We start from the raw sequence: 21,592 nt of genomic DNA, 5'->3' as shown, positions 1-21,592 counted from the left end.
CCCCTTGAATCCGAAGGAGCTTCCCGATTGGGCGCTGGGCCTAGGCACGTCACTCAGACCGTGACGTGTAGTCTTCCTGTTTCCTTCAGCTGTGTCTTAAAGTAAATCTTGTTGTGGTGCGGAGCCCTCAGCTCAGCGAGGCTGCTCCGCTGCTTGCAGAAAGAAAAGACAATTACAGCCGGGGAGAGAAGAACGCCGCAGAAGAGCTGGTTCTCCTCCCCTCTCCTCTTTCTCACTCTCTCTGTCTCTCGTACCCTTTCTCTCCCACTCATTACCCCCCCCCCCTCACACGCGGGCACTCTTGCTTTCACCCTCCCTTGTCCAGTTGCAATATTCATCAGCAGCCAGATTATCAAGGCGATCTGAGCATTTGTATGAGCGCGTTTTTCTCTCTTTCTTTTCTCTCTCTCTCTCTAACCAGCAGGGGTGGGGGGGGAAAGAGAGAGAGGGGGACTCAGTTTCTTCGCCTTTGGAACTGAGTAAGTACCTTTTTCTCCCTTCCCTTCTCTTGCTTTCTTTTGGGGGGGGGAGAAAGGGAGGGGGAAGGGGTATTCTTGACACGGAGACGGGCTTGTTTGAAATGCTGCTTGGGGGGGGGATCAGGTTTTTTTTTCCTTTTCTTCTTTGGGTGCCCCCCCCTGCTTCTCTCTCCTCATTTCCTTTCCCCGGTTTCTCCCTTCTGCTGAGTTTGTGACTGGAGTAAGATTGTTAGACTAAAAAAAAAATAAGCCGGCAGATGGTCCATATTCCGAGGCTTCATGGGAACCATCACAATAGTTTGGTCGGTGTGAAAGGACGAGGTTGGTGCGAAAAATGTCTTCTCGACCCTCCCCTGAGACTGCCTTTCTTCTTTCTTTTCTCTTCTCCCCAGCCTTTATCGATTCTTTGTATTATTATAGTTTAAATGGTGAGAAAATAGCTTAGTTGTGTGTGAAGTCCTGCGGTTTCTTTCCTGTTTTTCCTACCTCTCCTCTTCTCCACCCCCCACCCCCCCACCCCGAAATCGGTCCTTTCTTAACTCCCCAAGTCCGGCCTTTCTTCTTCGCATTGTGTCGCTGCCTTTCTTTTTCTTTTTGTCTTCTCCGATTTGCTTATTATTTGCATGTCCCTGACTACTCCTCCGCCTCCGCTCTCTCTCTCTCTCTCTCTCTCTCTCTCTCTCTCTCTCTCTCTCTCTCTCTCTCTCTCTCTCTCTCTCTCTCTCTCTCTCTCTCTCTCTCCCCTCCCCACCCCCATGGAGAGCAGTTTAGAAAGCACGCGCACCAGATAAAGCAGGCATATTTGAACATTCTCTCTTTTTGATCTACCCAAGGGCTAGGACAAGAGTTGCGGAAAGAAGCTGTTTAGGAGGAATGGGTGACGGGACGCATAGGAAGTTTTGAGGCCAGGTTGTTAGGTTTCTATGGAAGCACCTTTTGCCTGAACCCGTAGAGATTTTATTCTGGATCCAATAAATATGTATGTGATGGGCGGGGGTGTGTGCAGTGGGGGACACGAGGAGAGATTGGGGCTGCTTTATCCCAACGAAGGCTGCTGAGGGGTGTGCTGTATCCCCACTAACAGAACTGTTTGCGATTTGCGGAGCGGCTATCCGGCTTGCCCCGCTTTGCCCTGTCTGCTGGCGATGCGCGCTTTGTCGTGGATCCAGAGTGAGGCCAGGCTTAAAATGAGCCGCGCAGTCTTCGGTGGGGTTTACCTGAGTCCCGACTCCCTGTTGACGCCAATGAGCCTACTCGTCGGGCTTCTTCTGATTTTTTAAAAAGACTTAATACCGAACGGGAGGGGTCACCTCGGAGTCTCTCGATTTATAGCCAGCTCCTTCCAGAGTTGTGCCATTGACCTGAAGCGAGGTGCTGCAGACTTAGCAGGAGAGAGCAGACGTCTGCGCGCATTCTAATGCTGCATTTAGATGAAAAGGGATCCTTGCCACACGAGAAGCCTAGGTTCCACCTCTCCCCCCCCTCCAAAAGCTTTAGATTAACTTGTGGGATTATGTCCACACCGTGCACAAACTCAATACGACAAAGATAGACCCTCCCTCCCTCCCTCCCTCCCTCTCTCCACAAACCCTCCCGCCTTTCCAGAGACGACCTTTCTTCCCAGCTCTGGTGCCCACGGGAGAGTTGCCCTCAGTCTCTCTCTCTCTCTCTGTGCGCGCACTAACTTTCAGCGCGCAGTGCAAAAGTTGCTAGCCAAAGTACCGGCTAGAATGGAAAGCTTGCCTCTTCTAAGGAACTTCGGCGGGCGGGCGAAGCGTGTTTCAGGAGAAGGGAGAGGGAAAGAGGCGAGAGAGAACCGGTTGTAAAACGGCGGGGGAACATCGGTTTGGGGCTATAAAGCTGTTGTAACAACCCCCGGTGGCCTCTTCTAACAAGGGCGGACGGGAGAAGCGAGGGAACTGTTCGTGCGCTTCTCTCTGGCTCCGCCTGACAAAGCTCCAGCATTGATATTGTACAAGGGGCGCTCAGCTCTAAGTGCGCATGGGCAGTGTCGGACAGGTGTGTTGTGTCAAGAAAGACAGGTGCAAGTTTCCCTCTGCTGAGCCTGAGTACAACGTCTGTTTATGAATTTATGGCGCTTTGTTTGGAGATGGTTCGGGCTAAGGAAGGACGGAAACTCAGAGCTCTTTTGTTAGCTGGATTCTTGAGGGCTGCAAAGCAGGTTGTTTTCACTGTGGATTTCCAAAAGAGCAGAGAAAAAAAGATTTTTTTAAAAAAAAAAAAACCTGGCTCCTTTTGCGCTGGGTGGTGTGTAAGGCAGTGAAAATGGGGGAGGTAAATAGCTGGGTCGCTGTTCTGCCTTCTTATCTGCCTATTTTACTGGCAGTTTCCTAAAATCATTTGCTGTGGTAATTGGAGCATTGTTCTTGTACGTTTATTTGGAGCAAACGGCACTGAATTTCATTTGTAAGTTAGTGTACCCCTTGTTTTAAATGAAACATTTTCCCAGGCTAAGTAGGATTTACTTTGCAGAGTAAGGCACCCACCTAGCCCCAGTTGAGATTATTTAGCATCCCAAACCCTATTCACCTTTACTCAGAAACTAAGCCCTTCAAAATTCTATGGGGCCTATTCGAAGAATGCATTATGTGTATGCTTCTTTGAGGGAAGAATTTCCACTGAATGGGCTGGAGGTTATTTCTGTATATATTTAAGACTGGGCCTTATGTCTTAATCCAGATGAAAAACAGTAGGTATGATACAAGGAACCTAGGCAAGTTTTGACACATTTGACACAAGAATATGTCAAAGCACTGTCGCGGCACAAACACAACGTGTGATATATTTTTGTGTAATGGATGAGAAATTGTGAACAAGCACTATTAAAGGTGACATTCTCATCTATCAAAGATAAAATGCTGGTTTTCTTTTTCTGTCTTTTTTTTTTTTTAAATCCTCCCCTTCATCTCCAGTGCATGCCTCTGAATTTTCAAGTCTCTAGTCTGCACTGGAATCTGCATGCTTAGAGGTGACAGTCTATATGCAGACATATGTGAACCTGTCATTTCCTTAATTTAATGCCATCTGCTAGGTTAGTGCGGATATGAGAAACACACATATCTACTACCAGATTTTCATTTATTTATTAAAAATGGGAAGCATTGTTTTTAATACGTCTTTCCATTGTTTTAGCAGGCTTAATAAGTTTTAATATTCATCTAGTCTGTAAGTGAACTTGCATGTGGCCTTATATTCTTTGTTTCTTGGCTTGTTCTTCGCTAACTCTGCCCATCGAGCATTTTGTAAGTGGCTCCCATAAGGCCTCTTCTATCCCTCATTTCATTACTTTCCATTCTGAAACTTAGTTTTTCCAGATAAAAAGTATTAAGTATGTGACATCTCATATTTAAAAGAGATAAGCTTTTAAAAAAAGCCATACAATCGATATTAACATTAGATATTACCTATACAACCTATTTAACATTATTGTTTAATATAGGTAACTTTCTGCACTTTCATATGGGAAAGAGAATGCTCTGTTACCATTGCAAATTGCTTTCTTGATCAGTTCACAATTAAATTGGCATCTTTCGGGTGGCTGGGTCTTGATACTGAGGATTTCTGTAGCACATTTCAGTGTTCAAAATGTTTGGTCGTGGATTACTTGACTGTGTTCCATTGCATGCTAGAGTAATTTCTCAAGTATGTGCTATGGATGTGTTGATTCAGTCTTCTGATTGGATGTCCCATAACCTTAGGGAGGAGGGGAAAAGTGTAGGATGACCTTAGGGTAGGAATAATGTATTAGCAGTTTAATATAGTTGTTGACTTTGGTAGTAAATGTCTTTTTAATGTTACATTATAACATTGGATTGCTAGAAAAATATTATTTTATATATTTCTGGTACCAATTGGGTAAACAGTGGATGCATTTATCCAGGAGATTTTTTTCCCCCAATGCATTCCAAAGCCAATAAGATAGAACTCATTGTAGTCATCAAGGCACTACATACCTATGCAGGAGGGACAGAATGCAAAATATCTCATAGCAGCTTTTTAATACCTTGTCATATTGGTCTCATGTGCCAGTGATGCTAAACAGTTGTCTAATTTCTTTGTTTTTTAAAAAAATTATAAAGATTTTTGTGTTACAACATTTACATTTTTATATAATGACATAATTTAATTTTTTTTTTTAAAAAAAAAATCAGTGGTAGAAAAATGGACTTTACTTCTAAATTCCTTCACAATGCTTCATAAGGCTATTTAATTTGATGGTTAGTGAAGCTATGCAAATTTTACGTATCCATGCCTTGCACTTCTCTGAAGTGCATCAAAAATATTTTATACTTCCAAGTAAGTCAGTGCAATGCAAAGGACTTAAGTTTTACTATTGATATGGATTGTTGACATCATTTAATGTATTTCATCAATCTTGCTGGGTGAAATACCTTGTTTAATTAAAAAAAATTCAATCATATATATATATAGATAGATAGATAGATAGATAGATATATTAAGAATTTGAGGGTATCATTGAATTTCTTTACTTGTACAGTAATTTCTTTACTGTACAGTCCTGTGTACAATGAAGGAGAAAGAGTAGCTGCATTCTATGAGAACTAACAATTTAAAAATTTGCAGTTTTGCTTTGAAAAGTTCATTGCTGTTTTTCACAATCAGCAGTTTATATCAATTTGGACTTTAAAAATGTATTAGAAATTCTACTCTTCCTATAAAAAAGTACTTTTTCCCCCCAGAGAATTTTTTTTTTCAATTTCCATTCTACCTGTTTTAGGTTATATTTTATTTTAAATCAATCTACATTGTACCAGTGGAAAAGCAGTTTAGCAAAAATTCATAATATACAGTATAATTGCTTTACAGTAGTATCACCTAAAACATTATAACCCATGTGTGCTACGTATTTAAGATAGGGAGGACTAATGACTGAAATGCCTTCTTAAACAGAATGTTTGTACTTGTGAGCAATGGATATTTTTGTATTATCACAAATATATGATAATATTTGCTACTCATATCTTTTGCAATGTGTATGTGTGGTGGGGTGGGGTGGACTCTGAGTTCAGTGGAATAGAGAAGAAGGTTGATTTCAGAAGTACAAGACGTTATCCAAGTTTAGAGAATTTTTTCCCCCTACTACATTGTGTAGTTATCAGAAGCTGTAAAAACAAGCTATTTCTCTCATACCACTCAGCACCTTTGAAAAACTGAGTCCTTGTGAAGTCCTATGTAAGTTGAAGGCTCAAATAACGAAAGCTTGGCAAAGAGGGACTTGTCAAGAATAACTTAAACCGTACAAACTCAAACCAGTAAACTAATCAATGATATTTATGTGAACCATAATGAAAGCTAAAATTTAAATGACTTCTGAATTACCTCTGAACAAGAAATAAATCAAGCTGAGCAGCTTTGGTTTCCTCTAAATTGGACAGAAGCATACTCTCTAATTCAATGACCAGTTTACCCTTCCTCATGTGTATTTTTTCACATATCTAGTGGGAAAATCTTACCACGATCCTATCCAAAGATCTGATTCTTGATGACTCAGGATTTTAGATTTTTCTGCAGCATTGTTTCCCTCAGAATGGTTATGCATGCTGGCACTTTTCAAATCCAGAGGCTGGTCCAGGGGGCATTTTTCAGCCCCAGTATAAACATAACGTAAAATAATTATTTAAGTTCAGAAAGCAAAATATAAAGTTTGTCTTATGAGAAGATAGCATGAGCGTCTGCAGGTATAAAGGAAACATGAGGAAAGTAGAGGACCAACTATAACGGGTTTATTTATAAGCAATACTACTTGTTGTCTCCAGTGATAGTCTGGCCTTCTCTTCTGGTAGCTCTACTGTAAGTGAAGATGTAGAAGAAAAATGAATTCTTTGGATAATAGATCCATAGCATTGACCTTATGACTTTTCTCAATTTGACATTTTATGAGCTTTGCAGACATCTTATGCCTCATTTTACCTTTAAATGAAATATAATAAAAGAAGAAAGAAATTAGGTAGGAACGAACAACTTTTAAAGCATATTGGGAATACTGTGTTATATATCAGAGATCAGTTGAAACCTAAAGTTAAAATTTGTATTGCTCTTGCTTTTCCTTTTTGCGAATGTCTTTACGTCTCTTCTAAAATGATGCACAACAACAAGCAACCTCTTTGAGATTTAGAGTGATGAGGGATTTTGAAAGTAGAGGCAGACCTCTGAAGGTATTTACATCAGCATATAATGACAGGCTACAAATCTTGTCCAAGTACGGGACTTTCACCCCTGTGTGGGTTTTTTTGCCTTTTATTTATGGGCAAGCTTATTTAGTTGTAATTAACCTAGAAGCCAAAAAAATGACTTTCTGTTGTGAAGTGGAATGTTTCCATTAAATTAAATGAAACAGCGCATATCTGAAAATACACCGATACTTGTTTATACACAAAGGATCTGAACTAGATCCATAATCATACGAAATAAACAGAGAGAAGAAAAGGCCACTGCCACCTAGTACTGAAATTCCTTTTATCTCACAGGGAATTGGAATCATTTAATTTCTGACATAATTCCATGTAAAACATGACACAATAAGGTATCTTTTTAATTATTCTAATTATTAAATATCTGATTCTTAGGTCTTTATGTAAATTCATTTCTTTTAGATAATCTGGGACTGAATATTTTTATCTCAATGGAGACAATATATGAGGAAAGACAGTTGCTTTGAAAAGGAAACTGAATTTAAACTAAGATGCCAATCAGATATGTTTGATGCAAAGTTACATTTGCTATCGCAAAATTCTGTATATGTGTTTGTGTTTCTTAGTACCAGTTCTGAGTAAAACTATTAACGACTGGTATAGTCTCCTTAGGAATACACTGCAAAAAATTATAAAAATGCAGTTGAATATTCCAAAATTTACATAGCATTTCTTAAGAATTATTTTATAACGTCCAAAATAATTGAATGAATGCATAGCCTTTGAATGATAAACAAACAAATATAGGTTTCGTTCTAAAAGTTTCCGTAAGGCTTTATTTTATTTTATCTTTTTACTACTACACTTACAAGCCTTGGTTATACACGCTGATAGTGTAGATTATTTCAAGCTGAAATTATGCTTATTTGCATGGGTAGTCATTCTTTAAAAGCTAGCTACAGATGCAATCCTAGGGAGCACGTAGACGTTTTTACAGGTGAACCGAAACAGATGGGAACAGATCCAAAAGTCTGAATGCTGCCTTTGGCAAGATACCCTATTATTGTGGAAACTCTGCACTATTAAGCTAATGTGGAGTTTAATATTAGATCAACATAGTATGGGAAAAATTAATATTACATTGGTATAGTTTTCAACATGAAGGTACCGGAAGACGTCTGTAATGCTTCATATGCCATGTGAGTTTCGCATCATGGTTAATAAGTCATGAATGATGTCAAGAGCCTATTATAAAATGCAAGGAAATGTGTTATCAGTCTTCTTTTTTCACTTCTTTATTCCTGGGAAACAATGATGGTTCCTATGAAAGAAAAGATATCTGCCTTTCTCACGCTGTTGCTTGATGTTGCTTTCTTTCATCTCTCCATTTCTTTCCTTCAGAATTTCTCTCTCTCTCTCTCTCTCTCTCTCTCTCTCTCTCTCTCTCTCTCCATGTGTGTGTGTGTGTGTGTGTGTGTGTGTGTGTGTTTTGCAGAAAATATGGTTTTATTCAAGTACAATATTAGATGAAATAATTATTTCAAAAATTATTTTAATAATCACCTGAGATATTATCTTTGGAAGCTGATGTAACCCACTGCTAAGAATGCCTTGTTTCTACTTCATGCAAAGAACTTGATGCCACATATCATAGTTTATGAAATGGGGAAATATCTCAGGGATGATCAAATGTGTCCTCCCCATCTTATCCTTTTCTGAAATGTTTAAAATGACACTATGGGAATAATATTGTATGTTTTCGAAACTCATTTTTTACTGCAAAATGCAGTATCACATGTATTTTATAACCAAAATGTAATTTCTTCCTTAAATAGTTCCCATAATGATTTCTAAGGTTTGTATCATCCTATTTAACATGCCTGTCTATAGGTGTGTACACTGCACCTGTTCATACTTACATATATATTGGAACAACCTTTAAAAAAATTAAAGAAAATTTCTAGTTTTAATCTCAAATCTGTTTTGCAACTAAATTTGATTTTTTAGCCCAAATTATATATGATTGCCTTGCCTAAGAACAAGACTTACTTTCATTTTCTTTGGGACATTATTTCAAACCCTAAATTTAATCAATTGGTTGTCAGTGTCTGTGTTCTTCTAATCTACTGTTTAGTTTTTTTCTAAAGATAAACAGTATTATTTTAGGCATTTGTGCAAAGAACCATATATTACTGGTGCTTAAGCAGTTTTTCCTCTCCCCCCCCCTTTTTTTTAAAAAAAAATCTTAATCCATCTTAAACCAGTGGAGCAGAAATATTTAAAGTGTTTCATTTCAAGCAGAGTGCATAATAAATTGCAATAATTGTAATGTGCCATAAATCCCAGAGCCTATGCATTTTGCATTTGATTCAGGATTGAGGTCAGGAAATTTGGAGAAATTTAAAGAAAATGATTCATCAGTCCTTTTGTTCTGTTGGCCAGGGTCCCAGGATTCTTGAGCTGTGCCCAGCTGACAAGCTTTTGAAGATGGCACAATAACTGTTCAGTGATGCCTGACCATGACAGCACAGCCCTCTTAAGTAGGCAGACCAAGAGAAGAAGAGTTGACATTGGAGTGAAACGGACGGTAGGGACAGCATCTGCCTTTTTTGCAAAGGCGAGAGCATCATTTTTTAGTGCCATGAATCCCCAAGGTTCTGAGCAGGATGTTGAGTATTCAGTGGTGCAGCATGCAGATGGGGAGAAGTCAAATGTGCTTCGCAAGCTGCTGAAGAGGGCAAACTCCTATGAAGATGCCATGATGCCTTTTCCAGGAGCAACTATAATTTCCCAGCTGTTGAAAAATAACATGAACAAAAATGGTGGCACTGAGCCCAGCTTTCAAGCGAGTGGCCTCTCCAGCACAGGCTCAGAAGTACATCAGGAGGATGTGTGCAGCAACTCTTCAAGAGACAGCCCCCAAGAGTGTCTTTCTCCATTTGGCAGACCCACGATGAGCCAGTTTGATATGGATCGGTTATGCGATGAGCACCTGAGAGCTAAGCGTGCCCGGGTTGAGAATATCATTCGAGGGATGAGCCATTCCCCAAGTGTGGCATTAAGGGGCAATGAAAATGAAAGAGAGATGGCTCCGCAGTCTGTGAGTCCCCGAGAAAGTTACCGAGAAAATAAGCGCAAGCAAAAGCTGCCTCAACAGCAGCAACAGAGTTTCCAGCAGCTGGTTTCAGCTAGGAAAGAACAGAAGCGAGAGGAGCGCAGACAGCTGAAACAGCAGCTGGAGGACATGCAGAAACAGCTGCGCCAGCTTCAGGAAAAGTTCTACCAAATCTATGACAGCACAGATTCTGAAAATGACGAAGATGCTGGTAACCTCTCTGAAGACAGCCTGCATTCAGAAACACTGGATGTCAGGGCGAGAGATTCTGTGGGGAGGTCGGATAATGAAATGTGTGAATTGGACCCGGGGCAATTTATTGATCGTGCAAGAGCTCTGATTAGAGAACAGGAGATAGTGGAAAACAAACCCAGAAAAGATGGCCCCAGAGAAAAAGATCATGGGCCCAACTCTTTTCATCCAGAAGGCAAGCACTTAGCTGAGACGCTAAAGCAGGAACTGAACACTGCCATGTCTCAGGTTGTGGACACTGTAGTTAAGATTTTCTCTTCTAAGCCTGTACGTCAACTTCCTCAGGTCTTCCCACCTCTTCAGATCCCCCAAGCAAGATTTGCTGTCAATGGAGAGAACCACAACTTCCACACAGCAAACCAGCGCCTCCAGTGCTTTGGAGACATCATCATTCCAAACCCACTAGATACCTTTGGGAATGTGCCACTGTCTAATTCCACAGACCAAACAGAAGCACTGCCCTTAGTTGTCCGCAAAAATTCATCAGACCAGCCTGCCTCTGTCCCGCCTCCTGGCAGCCACCATGCTGCTCTCCATCAGTCTCCACTGTCTGCCACCACAGGGTTCACTTCATCTTCATTTCGCCATCCCTTTCCTCTGCCCCTTATGGCGTACCCATTTCAGAACCCCTTAGGGGCTCCTTCTGCCTCCTTCCCTGGGAAAGACAGAGCCTCCCCAGAATCCTTAGATTTAACAAGAGAGACCACAAGTCTGAGGACCAAGATGTCATCACATCATATGAACCATCACCCTTGTTCACCAGCACATCCTCCTAGCACTGCTGAAAGCCTCTCAATATCTCTCATCAAGTCTGAATGTGGTGACCTTCAAGATATTTCTGAAATCTCACCTTATTCTGGGAGTGCCATATCCTTTACAATACATAGCACATATTCTGCATGTTGATATGTGTTTATTTGGTAATGGGTACTAATAACTACTAATGTTAGGAGTGCAATATGTGGGCATAACATCCATTGTTCTTAACCTGTTATTTTCGATTAGAATTCCCATTTTGTAGCAAATGAAGATGCTTACTGCTGAATCCCATCCATTTGTCTTCTGGTACAGTTTCTGAAGATAATCTTTTCTATGATGCTTGACTTTAATCTTGATAAAGTGGTTGACAAAATTCCAATGTGAGGCAGAATAACCTTGGCTTTTAAGAAGCAGGAAGCAGGAAAAATAACATATTAAACAAAACTATAGCCATAAAACAGGAGAAATTTATGGAAAGGAAATATTCATCCCCATAAAATTTTGTTCTATTAACATGTATGTTTCATACGATTTGCTAAGAAAGCAAATTTGGGAGCTGCCTGAGAGACATTTTGGCCCTGAGTTTTGAGTTGCAATATCCCTGATTCCTTTTGTTCTAATTACATCCTAATCTATTGAACCTATTGGCTACCAAAGATTAATTAACCTGTACAGAACGTCATGAAACTCATCCTGCCTGAAGGCAAAATATCAATCCAAATAAACTGAATCTCTTGGTACTCTTGGTAAGTGCTTCAGCTACTTGTATAAATTGTCCCATAGTGTAAAACCTGTATTTACAAACATTGCCATATAATTTTAAATAACCCCGGTGCTAATTTAGTGGTCTCCCCAAACCTATAGATAATTTTCTATAATATTATATTAAGGGGTCAAGGCTTGCTAATACTGTATTGTAACTTTTTGTTTTTCTTTTTTAAAAAAGCAACACTGCTTTCCATTAATGCAGCTTTGTAAACTCTTCTTTTTTCCCTCACTACCATTAATATAGTAGTGATAAAATTAGTTGTAGTGCTCTGAAATAATTTCCCAAATTCTGGTGGCCATCTGCAGATATGATCTTTATCAGATTTTCCCTTACAATATTTCGATTGTTCCCCTTGAAATCTATAAGTCTTACTTCAGAGTAGACATTCACCTAATTTCATGGGTAAATAAAGATTTTTTGAAAAGGAAATCTTTCAAGCTGAAAGAAATATTTCAACGTATTGATTGCTATGCCCCACACAAATGCTTCAAAACCTGAAAAGATTTTTGGCAGTTTGGGTGGTAATGGTGAATGGGAGGCAAACTTATTTCAGGTGATATTCAAAATCCAATATGTAATCTTCATTATATTTTTTTAAAAAACAATCTCACTGTGTCTGAATATAAGGCCAATATTTCCTCTCTCCAAATAAATGAGTGAAGCATTTGAAAATCTTGTATACATTTTTCAGGTGGATATAAAAAAGTGACACCAAACAAAATAAAGATATAAGTATTGATGCATTGAAGCTATATCAAATCCTTTTCCCTGTCCACCCCCCTACCCCTCCCCACCACCAAGTCCTGTTCTCAGCTCTTGTGCAGCTGCTGGGTATGCATGGTTAACCTCTGCTCAGCCATACACAGAAAATCTTTTGTCCTAATATACAAAAAGCAAATCATTTGGCAAAGCTTGAGAGCACAATTAGATATAGAACTTCAGCTGGATTAATCTTATAAGGCACATCTTTTTCTTTTCCCCATCCTTAAAATTGTCCTCAATTGTGAAAGCTTTAAATAATATTTTATAAAAAGAACCCTGTGCGTACTATGATTCTTTTATCACAAGGATGCTAAAAGAGGCACATAAGTGATACTGTATCATTGGCATTTCTTCATGTTCAATTGGAAGGAATTCTCTGCCATTCAAAGGGACATACTTCTAAGAAATATGTTCAGGATTGGGAAACATCCCCCCATATTTTAGCTTACTGCTATCTATGCATCCAACTCACTTCCCAATATAGTCAGCTATGCTAGTTAAATCTGATCATTCTATAGAAAGTCATAATATAGACTCAAGAAGTCTTGACATAAAGGCAAACTTCATCAACTTGAGATTACAACTGAGAGAGAATTAAATACAGTGGCTAGTTTCAATAAACTGGAAAGGAAGCCATTATTAAATGAAGATGTAACTTCATTATAAAGGAATATTAACAGTACTGATACACTACTTAAGAACATAGTGACATCTGATGAATCAAGAGTTTAGGCACTTTTCTCATAATAAAAAGAATATTTAACAAAGCATGGATTGATTCACAGAATGTATTGTGTTTCATAAAGTATCACTAGATTGATCTGGGATTCAAAGATAACTATCCTTGACTCTAATTAACAGGGAATACCAAAGTATATAATAGATAGACTAAGTAGGCAAAAAAAAATCATTCTGGTTTAAAATAAAACAAAACAAAAATTATCCTATGCAATTCAAAGTGTTTTCCTTTATACATTATTTTAAGGTGTTCTTATAATTCCCACTGGAAAATGTGATCTATGGCACCTCTAATCATTAACACATTGATCAAGATTTAACTTGGAATGGCAAGAAATATTATCCTTTAATGCCACTTCTAAAGGCTGTTCTTTGGAGATTCAAAAATTTAATAGATGTCTTGCAGATTGCAGAAGTTAGATTAGCAATCTTAATGGTAGTGAAGAAAATTAAAAAAGAAAACCAAACCACTTTCTTATATAGAAGAATTAGATTCTGAAATGTAATCCTCAGACATATTAACAGAGTAAAAGTAACTACATATTTAACCCAAGACCTATAGTTTAGAGTGCTTACAGCAGTAATGGACTTAATCACTTGTCAGATCTGCTTTATTTTTTACTAACATTTGAGATCTAAATAAAGGTACCAAAAATGTACATTAAGAATAAAAGAGCAGAGTGTTCCCTGAACATGTCTGAAATCTAAAAAAAAATGTTTTCATAACTAGTATTATATTAAAAACACAGATATCATAAAGTCTTTTCTTGATTATCCTGCTTTCTTCATTTGACTTCAGGTGGGAAGATATTTCATTTGCTGTTGTTAAAAGAACTGGGATACAGAGCCTTATGCGTCTCTACTATTAATCAGAAGCCTTCCTATAGATCATGATCTATAGTTCTGTGAGGAAGCATTCTCACTCATTGGATTTTCTGAATTATTATATATCTTTGCAACTGAATGTTTTCTGGGATTTATATGGGTCTTCCTGGTATATAAATGGTGTTTGAGTGAACAAATAACAAAAAGAGTCATTTAATAAACAAAATCATCCAACATGTGATTGTGTTAGGGTGAGAAAAAAATCATTCCCTATTTCATTTAAGCCAATTAAAGGGATAATTAGGACTAGTTATACAATTAATTCACTAAACAACCAGAGCTGATTTGGGCCAGCCCCATCTTGCGTAAACTTGTCAAACTTTGGCTGTTTGTCTCAAGAAACAGATTTTAAGATCTATAGTGCTTGCTCAAAATGAATTCTGAAGACCTTGTTAAAAAATCATTAACATTTAACTGTCTATAAAAAATTATAAAATCTTATCGCAGTTTTGGGTCCACACCAATCCACAGACAGATTTATAATTTGAAAATTGAGATTTTTCAAAATTGTGGCTTTTCTGTCAAAAATTACACAAAGACCCCAGCATAAAATTATCCAGATAATCACAAAGACTACAGAGTAACTTCTAAGAAGCTGCAGGCCTCCTTTACCTTGGCCCAAGTCAAGTGTTCATGATTTCAACCATAGCAGGCACTGCGTAAGAAAATAGGATTCGTAACAACCTAGAAGCCATCACTTACTAAAAACAACACTGATGTTCATTTGAACATTGCCAAACCTTCTGGATAACTATCCATATTTCTGAAAGAATGTGCGATGGAGAGTGTGTTAAAAATGGAATTTTTGAAAATGTGGCTATCATTAAGTTTGGGAGAAATCAAACTTTGCATTCTACAATAATCCCATACCAGATGTCAAGTGTGGAAGGGATAGTGTATAGTTTGGGGATGGTTGTTGCCTCAGGATCTGAAAATTTTGCCATCATTGACAAAGTGTGACTTGTGCTTGCTATCAGAGATTTTATAAGAAAATATCAACCTATCTCTGTTGGCTAAAGCCGAAGCACTAGTGGTTGGGTAACAATACAGTCTCCCAACATACTACTATTTTGTAACTGCTCTATTGGAGAATCAATAAAGAAGAACAAATTCAATATCTGGAATGGCCAAGACAGACTTCAGACCTAAACTCCTCAGTCATGTTTGGGTAGGACTCAAAATGGGAAATACATCCTAGGATACCTTTGAATATTACTAAGTTAGTACAGTTTGTAGTGAGGGAATGAATCAGAATTTTTACACTGTAATGTGAACAATTGATCACCAATTATTGGAAGCATTTGCTTGCAGCTATTGCAGTTAAAAGTAGTGCAGTCCACTACTTAATCTGACTCTACTTTCTTATACTATCATTGCATGGTGGATGACTTTGTTTATGAAATAAATGAAACAAGCACCAATCTTTGGCATTATCTGTTTTCTCAGATTTCCTTATTAGATAAAAAGGACGCATAAGAATCTGTGTTAACACTGAGTGGCAGATACGCAAAATACCAGTAAATCCAAAATGGAGCAAGGAATCTTTTTCCACAGATATGTATACGTATGAGACGTTCACATGCATTGGTTATTATATGGACCAAATTATAAAAGTCATTCTTAACTGTTATTAGTTATTCCAAATAAATACAAGCTTGTAGTAGTTATTATCAAGAATACAGGGATCCAGGGGTGATGATAATATCAGTTCCAATTTCTGTCAGTTGACAGGAAAAACTTGCAAATCTGATTGTGAATTTATTTTTATATACATTAAATGGCTTTCCAGTAAAATGCAGTAATATACAAAATGTTAGTTTACTTGTTTGCATTCTTATAGATGGGTCTGCATTGATTAGTAATGAATTTCCTTAATTTCACCAGGTTTGATTGCATTCTGTAATGTGGTATTGATATAAATAGATCCTAAATTCTCTCCATGGTATACCTGGATTTATTACTTTGCATAGCTTATCTTTTGTTATAATAATACTTAAAAAAAGAAAATGTTTGCTTAGTGCTTTCATGTGTCCAAAGCACTTCACATGCACTATATAAGTAGAAATAATCCTTAAATCAACTTAGTAAAATGCATCAGTATTATAACTCTTTTCATTGTATTTTTTTTTGGGGGGGGGGGGAGAGGAGATTAAGACCAAGAGAGAATGGCTTGCCTTAAGGCTACTTAGTATTGTAAGCTCATGGTAAAGGTGAGTTTTGAATTAAGGATTTTCTGATTCATTGCTCATCCATCTACATATTTTCTGTTCTTTGTATTTTTCAAATTCAACTATTATTTCAGTTTGACACTTTTGGAGAATAGCCATTCTACAGTCTCATTGTCATTTTGTCTCTGAGATTATCGTTTATGAAATCCAAATTTAATTTTCCATCCTGGAGCTCAGAACGAACCTATTATTTGTGCAAAATTCTGTCTTATGAACTATGACAATTTGTTCCAACCTTGGCTCTTTCCAGATATATGGACTTCAACTCCATAATTCTCAGTAGCAGGCACAATGGCGGGGGAATACTGGAGATGAAGTTTCCAAACTAGTAGGATATCCATCTTAGGGAAATTTGATCTGTACCACATCCAGAGTTCTGTATTGTATGAAGGATGCAGTGTTAGAGACAATCATATTCTTTACCACTCATGAATTCATATCCCCAGATGTATCACACAGAGGGGGATATCAATTGTCCCAGAAGGCTATATAATTAAAGGCACTTTGACAATTTGGTATTAAAATTAATATCCCATATTTCTGCAAATAAACATGCAACATAAGGACATTAATAATCACCTTATATTATTCATCTGGAATTGCCAAAACATGATGTTATCAAATACCAAGCAGATCCAACTACTTAGTGAAGGACTGGTTTGATTTTGAATTCTGCTGGCTTGAATACATTTTTAAAAAACTTTCTGTAGTTATCTATGAAATTTGACAAGAATAAATGCATAGGACTCCCATGTATTTCTCATCTGGGCTCTTACCAGAAATTTAAATCTTCCATATATATATATATCAAAAATTGTAGGAACATCCTAGAACTTTTGGTACAAGTGTTATAGCATGTGTAACCTGTATAAAGAAAAAGAAAAAGAAAGATTTCTTTCTCCCATATTTGGGCCAACAGGGTCCATCAAAAAACACTCAAGGTATATATATTTTTTCTGAGGTTTTTGTGGGTGTTTGTATGTAGGTCTTTGGTTATTCGGGTTTTCTCCCGCGTAAAATTGGAAGTGTCTTGGTGACGTTTCGACGAAGTCCCATTCGTCATCTTCAGGTTGGTGTTTTCAGCTTCGTGTTTCTAGGAGCACGAAGCCGAAAACACCAGCCTGAAGATGATGAATAGGACTTTGTCGAAACGTCGCCAAAACACTTCCAATTTTACGCAGGAGAAAACCCGAATAACCAAAGATAGATAGATAGATAGATAGATAGATAGATAGATAGATAGATAGATATTATGAAACTATTTTATTTTATGACAATTGCCCATTTGTTTGGCTTATTTAGACTTCATGGGGGGGGAAGCAGATAGGAGAGATGTGACGGTTTTTGCTTTGCTCCTCTCTGCTTTACATGGTGTGTGTGTGTGTGTGTGTGTGTGTGTGTGTGTGTGTTCATGCATATGTATATTCATGCATTTATATATCAAGAGTTTTTCTTAAGAATAGCTGTTCTTCCCTTTGGAACAGAAAACCACACATTTCCTTGGAGAAGGTACCCAGGATAAGAATGGAAGCCAAGCATACCAAGCAAGTTTCTGGGAGCAAGAGCCCTTCCTGATATACCTTGCTTTTACTGTAAAAAAAAAAACAAAAATCATTATCTCACTTTTTTTTTAAAGTGAAAGAAGAGAGTTAGCGTTATGTATGCCACATTAAACAAGATAGAAAGATGCACCTGCACCTGCATCACAGTGCCTGCCCGATTCATGAATGCATTATGTATCTTTGCAAACTAAATATGTTTAATCAAATACTCAAGTTTTTATTCAAATTGCCAAAGAAACAGACAGCTAGTTGTTTTACAACATGATCTTCCTTATCAGGCACCCTCTTTGCATCTCAAGAAAAGTAGCCTTGTTCAGCCTCAGGGTATTTGCATACAGAATATTAAGCCACAACAATAGATTGTGGGTGTGGTTTTATTGTTGTAATACATCTATTTTTCTTCCCAAGTAAAGATTATAATCTTTTCCTTTCTAGAAAGTAGTTTCATAACATTGAAAAACTTTGAAAGTCAGGCAGATAATTCCTCAGCAAGATGAGGCTGTATTAAGTATTAAGAAGCACTATTAAGAAACAAAGTTTAACAAATGGCAATGCTTTGATCAGAACTATTTCAGAGCAAAAATAAAATCACTTTTAGTAAATGCATGGCTACTATACAGATAGTCCTCAACCTGGACTACTTGAGCCCAAAATGTATGTTGTTAAGTAAGAAAATGTTAAGTGAGTTTTGCCCCATTTTATGACTTTTCTCATCCCATTTGTTAAATGAATCACTGCAATTGTTAAATTAGTAACACGGATGTTAAATTAATCTGTTTTCCCCATTTGACTTTGCTTGTCAGAAGGTTGCAAAAGGGAATCACATGACTCCAGGACATTGCAATCGTCATAAATGTGAGTCAGTTATCAAGCATCTGAATATAAATCATGTAACCATGGGGATGTTGCAATGGTCAGAAATGTGAAAAATAGTCATCAGTCACTTTTTTCATTGCCCTTGTAACTTTGAACAGTCACTAAATGAACTGCTGTAAGTCGAGGACTACCTGTACATCATCCAATGCACTTTGATTAAATCAACAGAAGCTTTTTTTTCAGTATATTATTAATACTAATCCTAAATACAAACACAATGTCTATAAATTTGGACATGCATTGATTAAAGCAGATAATACATATTGGAAGCACCTGTCTGTTCCTATATTCATATTTTCTTTTCTCTCTCTTTGTGTATATGCATATGCATGGATATAGTGTGTGTGTGTGTGTGTGTGTGTGTGTGTGTATTTGATAGGTAGCCTTTGAGAGGATTTTAAAGGGAATAAATAAAATTTTAAAGGGGATAAAAATAAAGATCTCTTCTTGTAACGATTCTGACAAGGAAGCTTCCAGCCAGAGAAAAAAATATTGCCTCATCCTACCCCATGTTTTATCTCCAGACGTCTCAAATCAGGAGGATTTATATATATAAAAAAGAGCCGCTAAGATACATATATGTATTTTCTTTTAATTTTTCTTTTTGCTTGTTCTTCACATCTCCCTTTCTGCTGCTGCTGCTGTTCTACACAGAAATACATTATGCTTTGTAAATATATAACAATCAGATTCTCGGGTTGTTTGAACACTGTTTTAGTTCAGCTGCAGTACACGGCTCCTCTGATCTTTTATGTTCCTGAGCAGATGTCTTTCATTAATTTATGGATTTATCATCTTTTCTTTTCTTTACCCCTCCCCCCCTTTTTTTACACCTGGCAGCTGGTTCAGGTTTCAGCAGTTACTGTCTTTTGCATTAGACATACAATTGAATGTCATCTGTCTTCACAAAGCTATGGCAGAGTACTGAGGCAAGCAACATCAGCTGTTGGGGCAGAGCGTGTTTGCCTTCTCTTTGCTTTTTTGTCCTCCCTGCTTTCCTACCTCTTTTCTATCTCTCCTCCCCTCCCCTTACCTCCTTAATATTTATTTGTGCTCATTTTCTTTCCTGGCCTTGAATGGAGCTTAGCTCGTGTTCGGTACAGCTGTATGTTTACTGAATCTATTCCATCATGACTCATTGTGCGTGTGTAAGTATCCTGGAAACAGGCAGTGCTTTCTTGGAAGAACGGTTGCTTTTCAGCACAAGCACTTAAAAAGAAAATTAACCAATTGGTCAACTCAGTTTTAGCAAAGGGTCATCTCACTATTGGCCTTTAAATGTTTTGCTATCTATTTTTAATAGTTGCTATTAGTGAGGCTTTTTAGCAATAATGCCATCTCTGAAGCAAAGTATTTTGAAAAAACAAAAAAAGCAAATAAGATTGCATTAAAAGTGCTGGGCAAGCTTTTGAAGTGCAAAAAAGACTGAAAAATTTGGAATTTGCTCATCATATAAATTTTGCAGAATCTTAATAATTCCATAGCATTAAAAGAACTTAGATATGTTTGTGACTAGAATATTGAAATTTCTGGATTCCGATACCCATGTGGTCAATAAAATGCATAACTGATTTTGAACCAAACTACCATCCTTCTGTTTAATCTATTCTTATAAGCTGTTTTGAGGATATATGGATCAGGCTGAGTTCTTTTCAGGAGAAACAAGATACAAACAAAATAATGAAATAATAACAACAGCCATTACTTAGCTAGGAACCTCTACTAGCAAAGATTATTAAAATGAATGAGACCCATGAGAGAAAGCATTCGTTTTCTTGTGTGCTTGTCATTTATTAAAATGGATCTACTTCGGAAAAATTCCCAACAAATGATTTCCAAGGTTAACTGCCTCACAATTAACTGTTATTTAAGAGTGCAAATATACCCATCCTGTGAATATTTGCACGTGTGTGAATAAATTTCCCTTCCCCTCAATGAGTTGTGTAATAAAATGAATTCTATTGGAAAACTTTTTATTTGTTCATAACTCATATTGCTATGCAGATGGTGATAGCTTGTCACTGTTATTTCATATGTACATTTTGAGAGTTGGCAGAAAGGTATTAATGCGCCTTTACTTTTCCCCATCAAGCTAATGGAGGTCCTTTAAACTTTTCTTCTGGCACAAAATGTATGTCCATCATAAGTTATTTTTTTTGCAATTTTTGAGCATGGTCTGCAGTGTGCTTATGCAAACCAGCAACCTTAAATGGTTGTTTTGGGGTGGGTTTTTTTTTTTTGTATCATTGGAAAATTAAAATTAAGCCATATGACAGACAGAACAAACAAATACAATTTGCATCCACTCCATGTTTCAAAAATTCTACAAGCTACTGCTTTGTTTGAAAAAAGATTGATCCAAACCAACAACCTAAAAACAATAAAAAGTTAATTGTGGCGCACTGTAAATTGTATCAGGGAACTTGACAAATATTGCCTTTTAATATTTTTTTCACCATGTTAGTGAAAGTGCTTCAATTTCTGGATCAATTTGAATTTGTTTGACCTTTCCCTGCCTTGCAGTGTGCTGTTTAATAAATGACATGTTTATATGTGCATACTGAATGGCTTTAAGGGAGACAGTCTTCCAAGAAGCTACTGGGAGCTATCTTAATTGACCTTGTGGGGCCACGTTGACTTTTGTCATGTGCTTCTTCATTTCTGATACATTATAAAGCCATTAATTTACAGAAGAAATGGCAGGGCCAGCCTGTTTCACAGATGTGACCAAAACTGCCCTAGCACAGAGTACACAAAAGAGTGCCAAGAAGCAATAAGGTGTGTGGGGGGGAGGAGCACCAGAATGCCTGGATTGTTATAGTTCGCTCCATATTCCTCCGGGAACACTTTTGGTTGTTCAGTTTGCAGATCTGAAAGGTAACAATGTTCAGAAAATATACTTTGGTGTATCTCTAGTGTATCTCTAGAAGAAAGTTTCTGTTGGTATTATCTGCATAACATTCATGTGAACAATGTGATGCTTAAGGAAAAGGA

At 37.5% G+C, this 21,592-nt stretch overlaps 1 protein-coding gene across 4 annotated transcripts in view; it reads left to right on the top strand.

Moving 5' to 3' along the window:
• Nucleotides 1-65: 65 nt before the first annotated feature.
• Nucleotides 66-21,592, top strand: part of PROX1 (prospero homeobox 1) — a 73,610-nt gene continuing 52,083 nt past the window's right edge. The window contains exons 1-2 of one of the 4 annotated variants that reach the window (XM_039358035.1): nucleotides 66-479; nucleotides 9,095-10,886. In XM_039358035.1, coding sequence (XP_039213969.1) covers nucleotides 9,162-10,886 — 1,725 coding nt within the window. In that variant the 5' untranslated portion in view covers nucleotides 66-479; nucleotides 9,095-9,161. Of the gene's footprint in view, nucleotides 480-628; nucleotides 801-2,090; nucleotides 2,499-9,094; nucleotides 10,887-21,592 lie in introns of those variants that run through there. The other 3 variants (XM_039358039.1, XM_039358038.1, XM_039358037.1) reach the window with 3 other exon arrangements.

Source organism: Crotalus tigris, unplaced genomic scaffold, assembly GCF_016545835.1.
Source record: "Crotalus tigris isolate CLP2741 ecotype Arizona unplaced genomic scaffold, ASM1654583v1 scf7180000018974.730210, whole genome shotgun sequence".
Classification (NCBI taxonomy): domain Eukaryota; kingdom Metazoa; phylum Chordata; class Lepidosauria; order Squamata; family Viperidae; genus Crotalus; species Crotalus tigris.
This window is presented reverse-complemented; position numbering and strand designations above follow the sequence as displayed.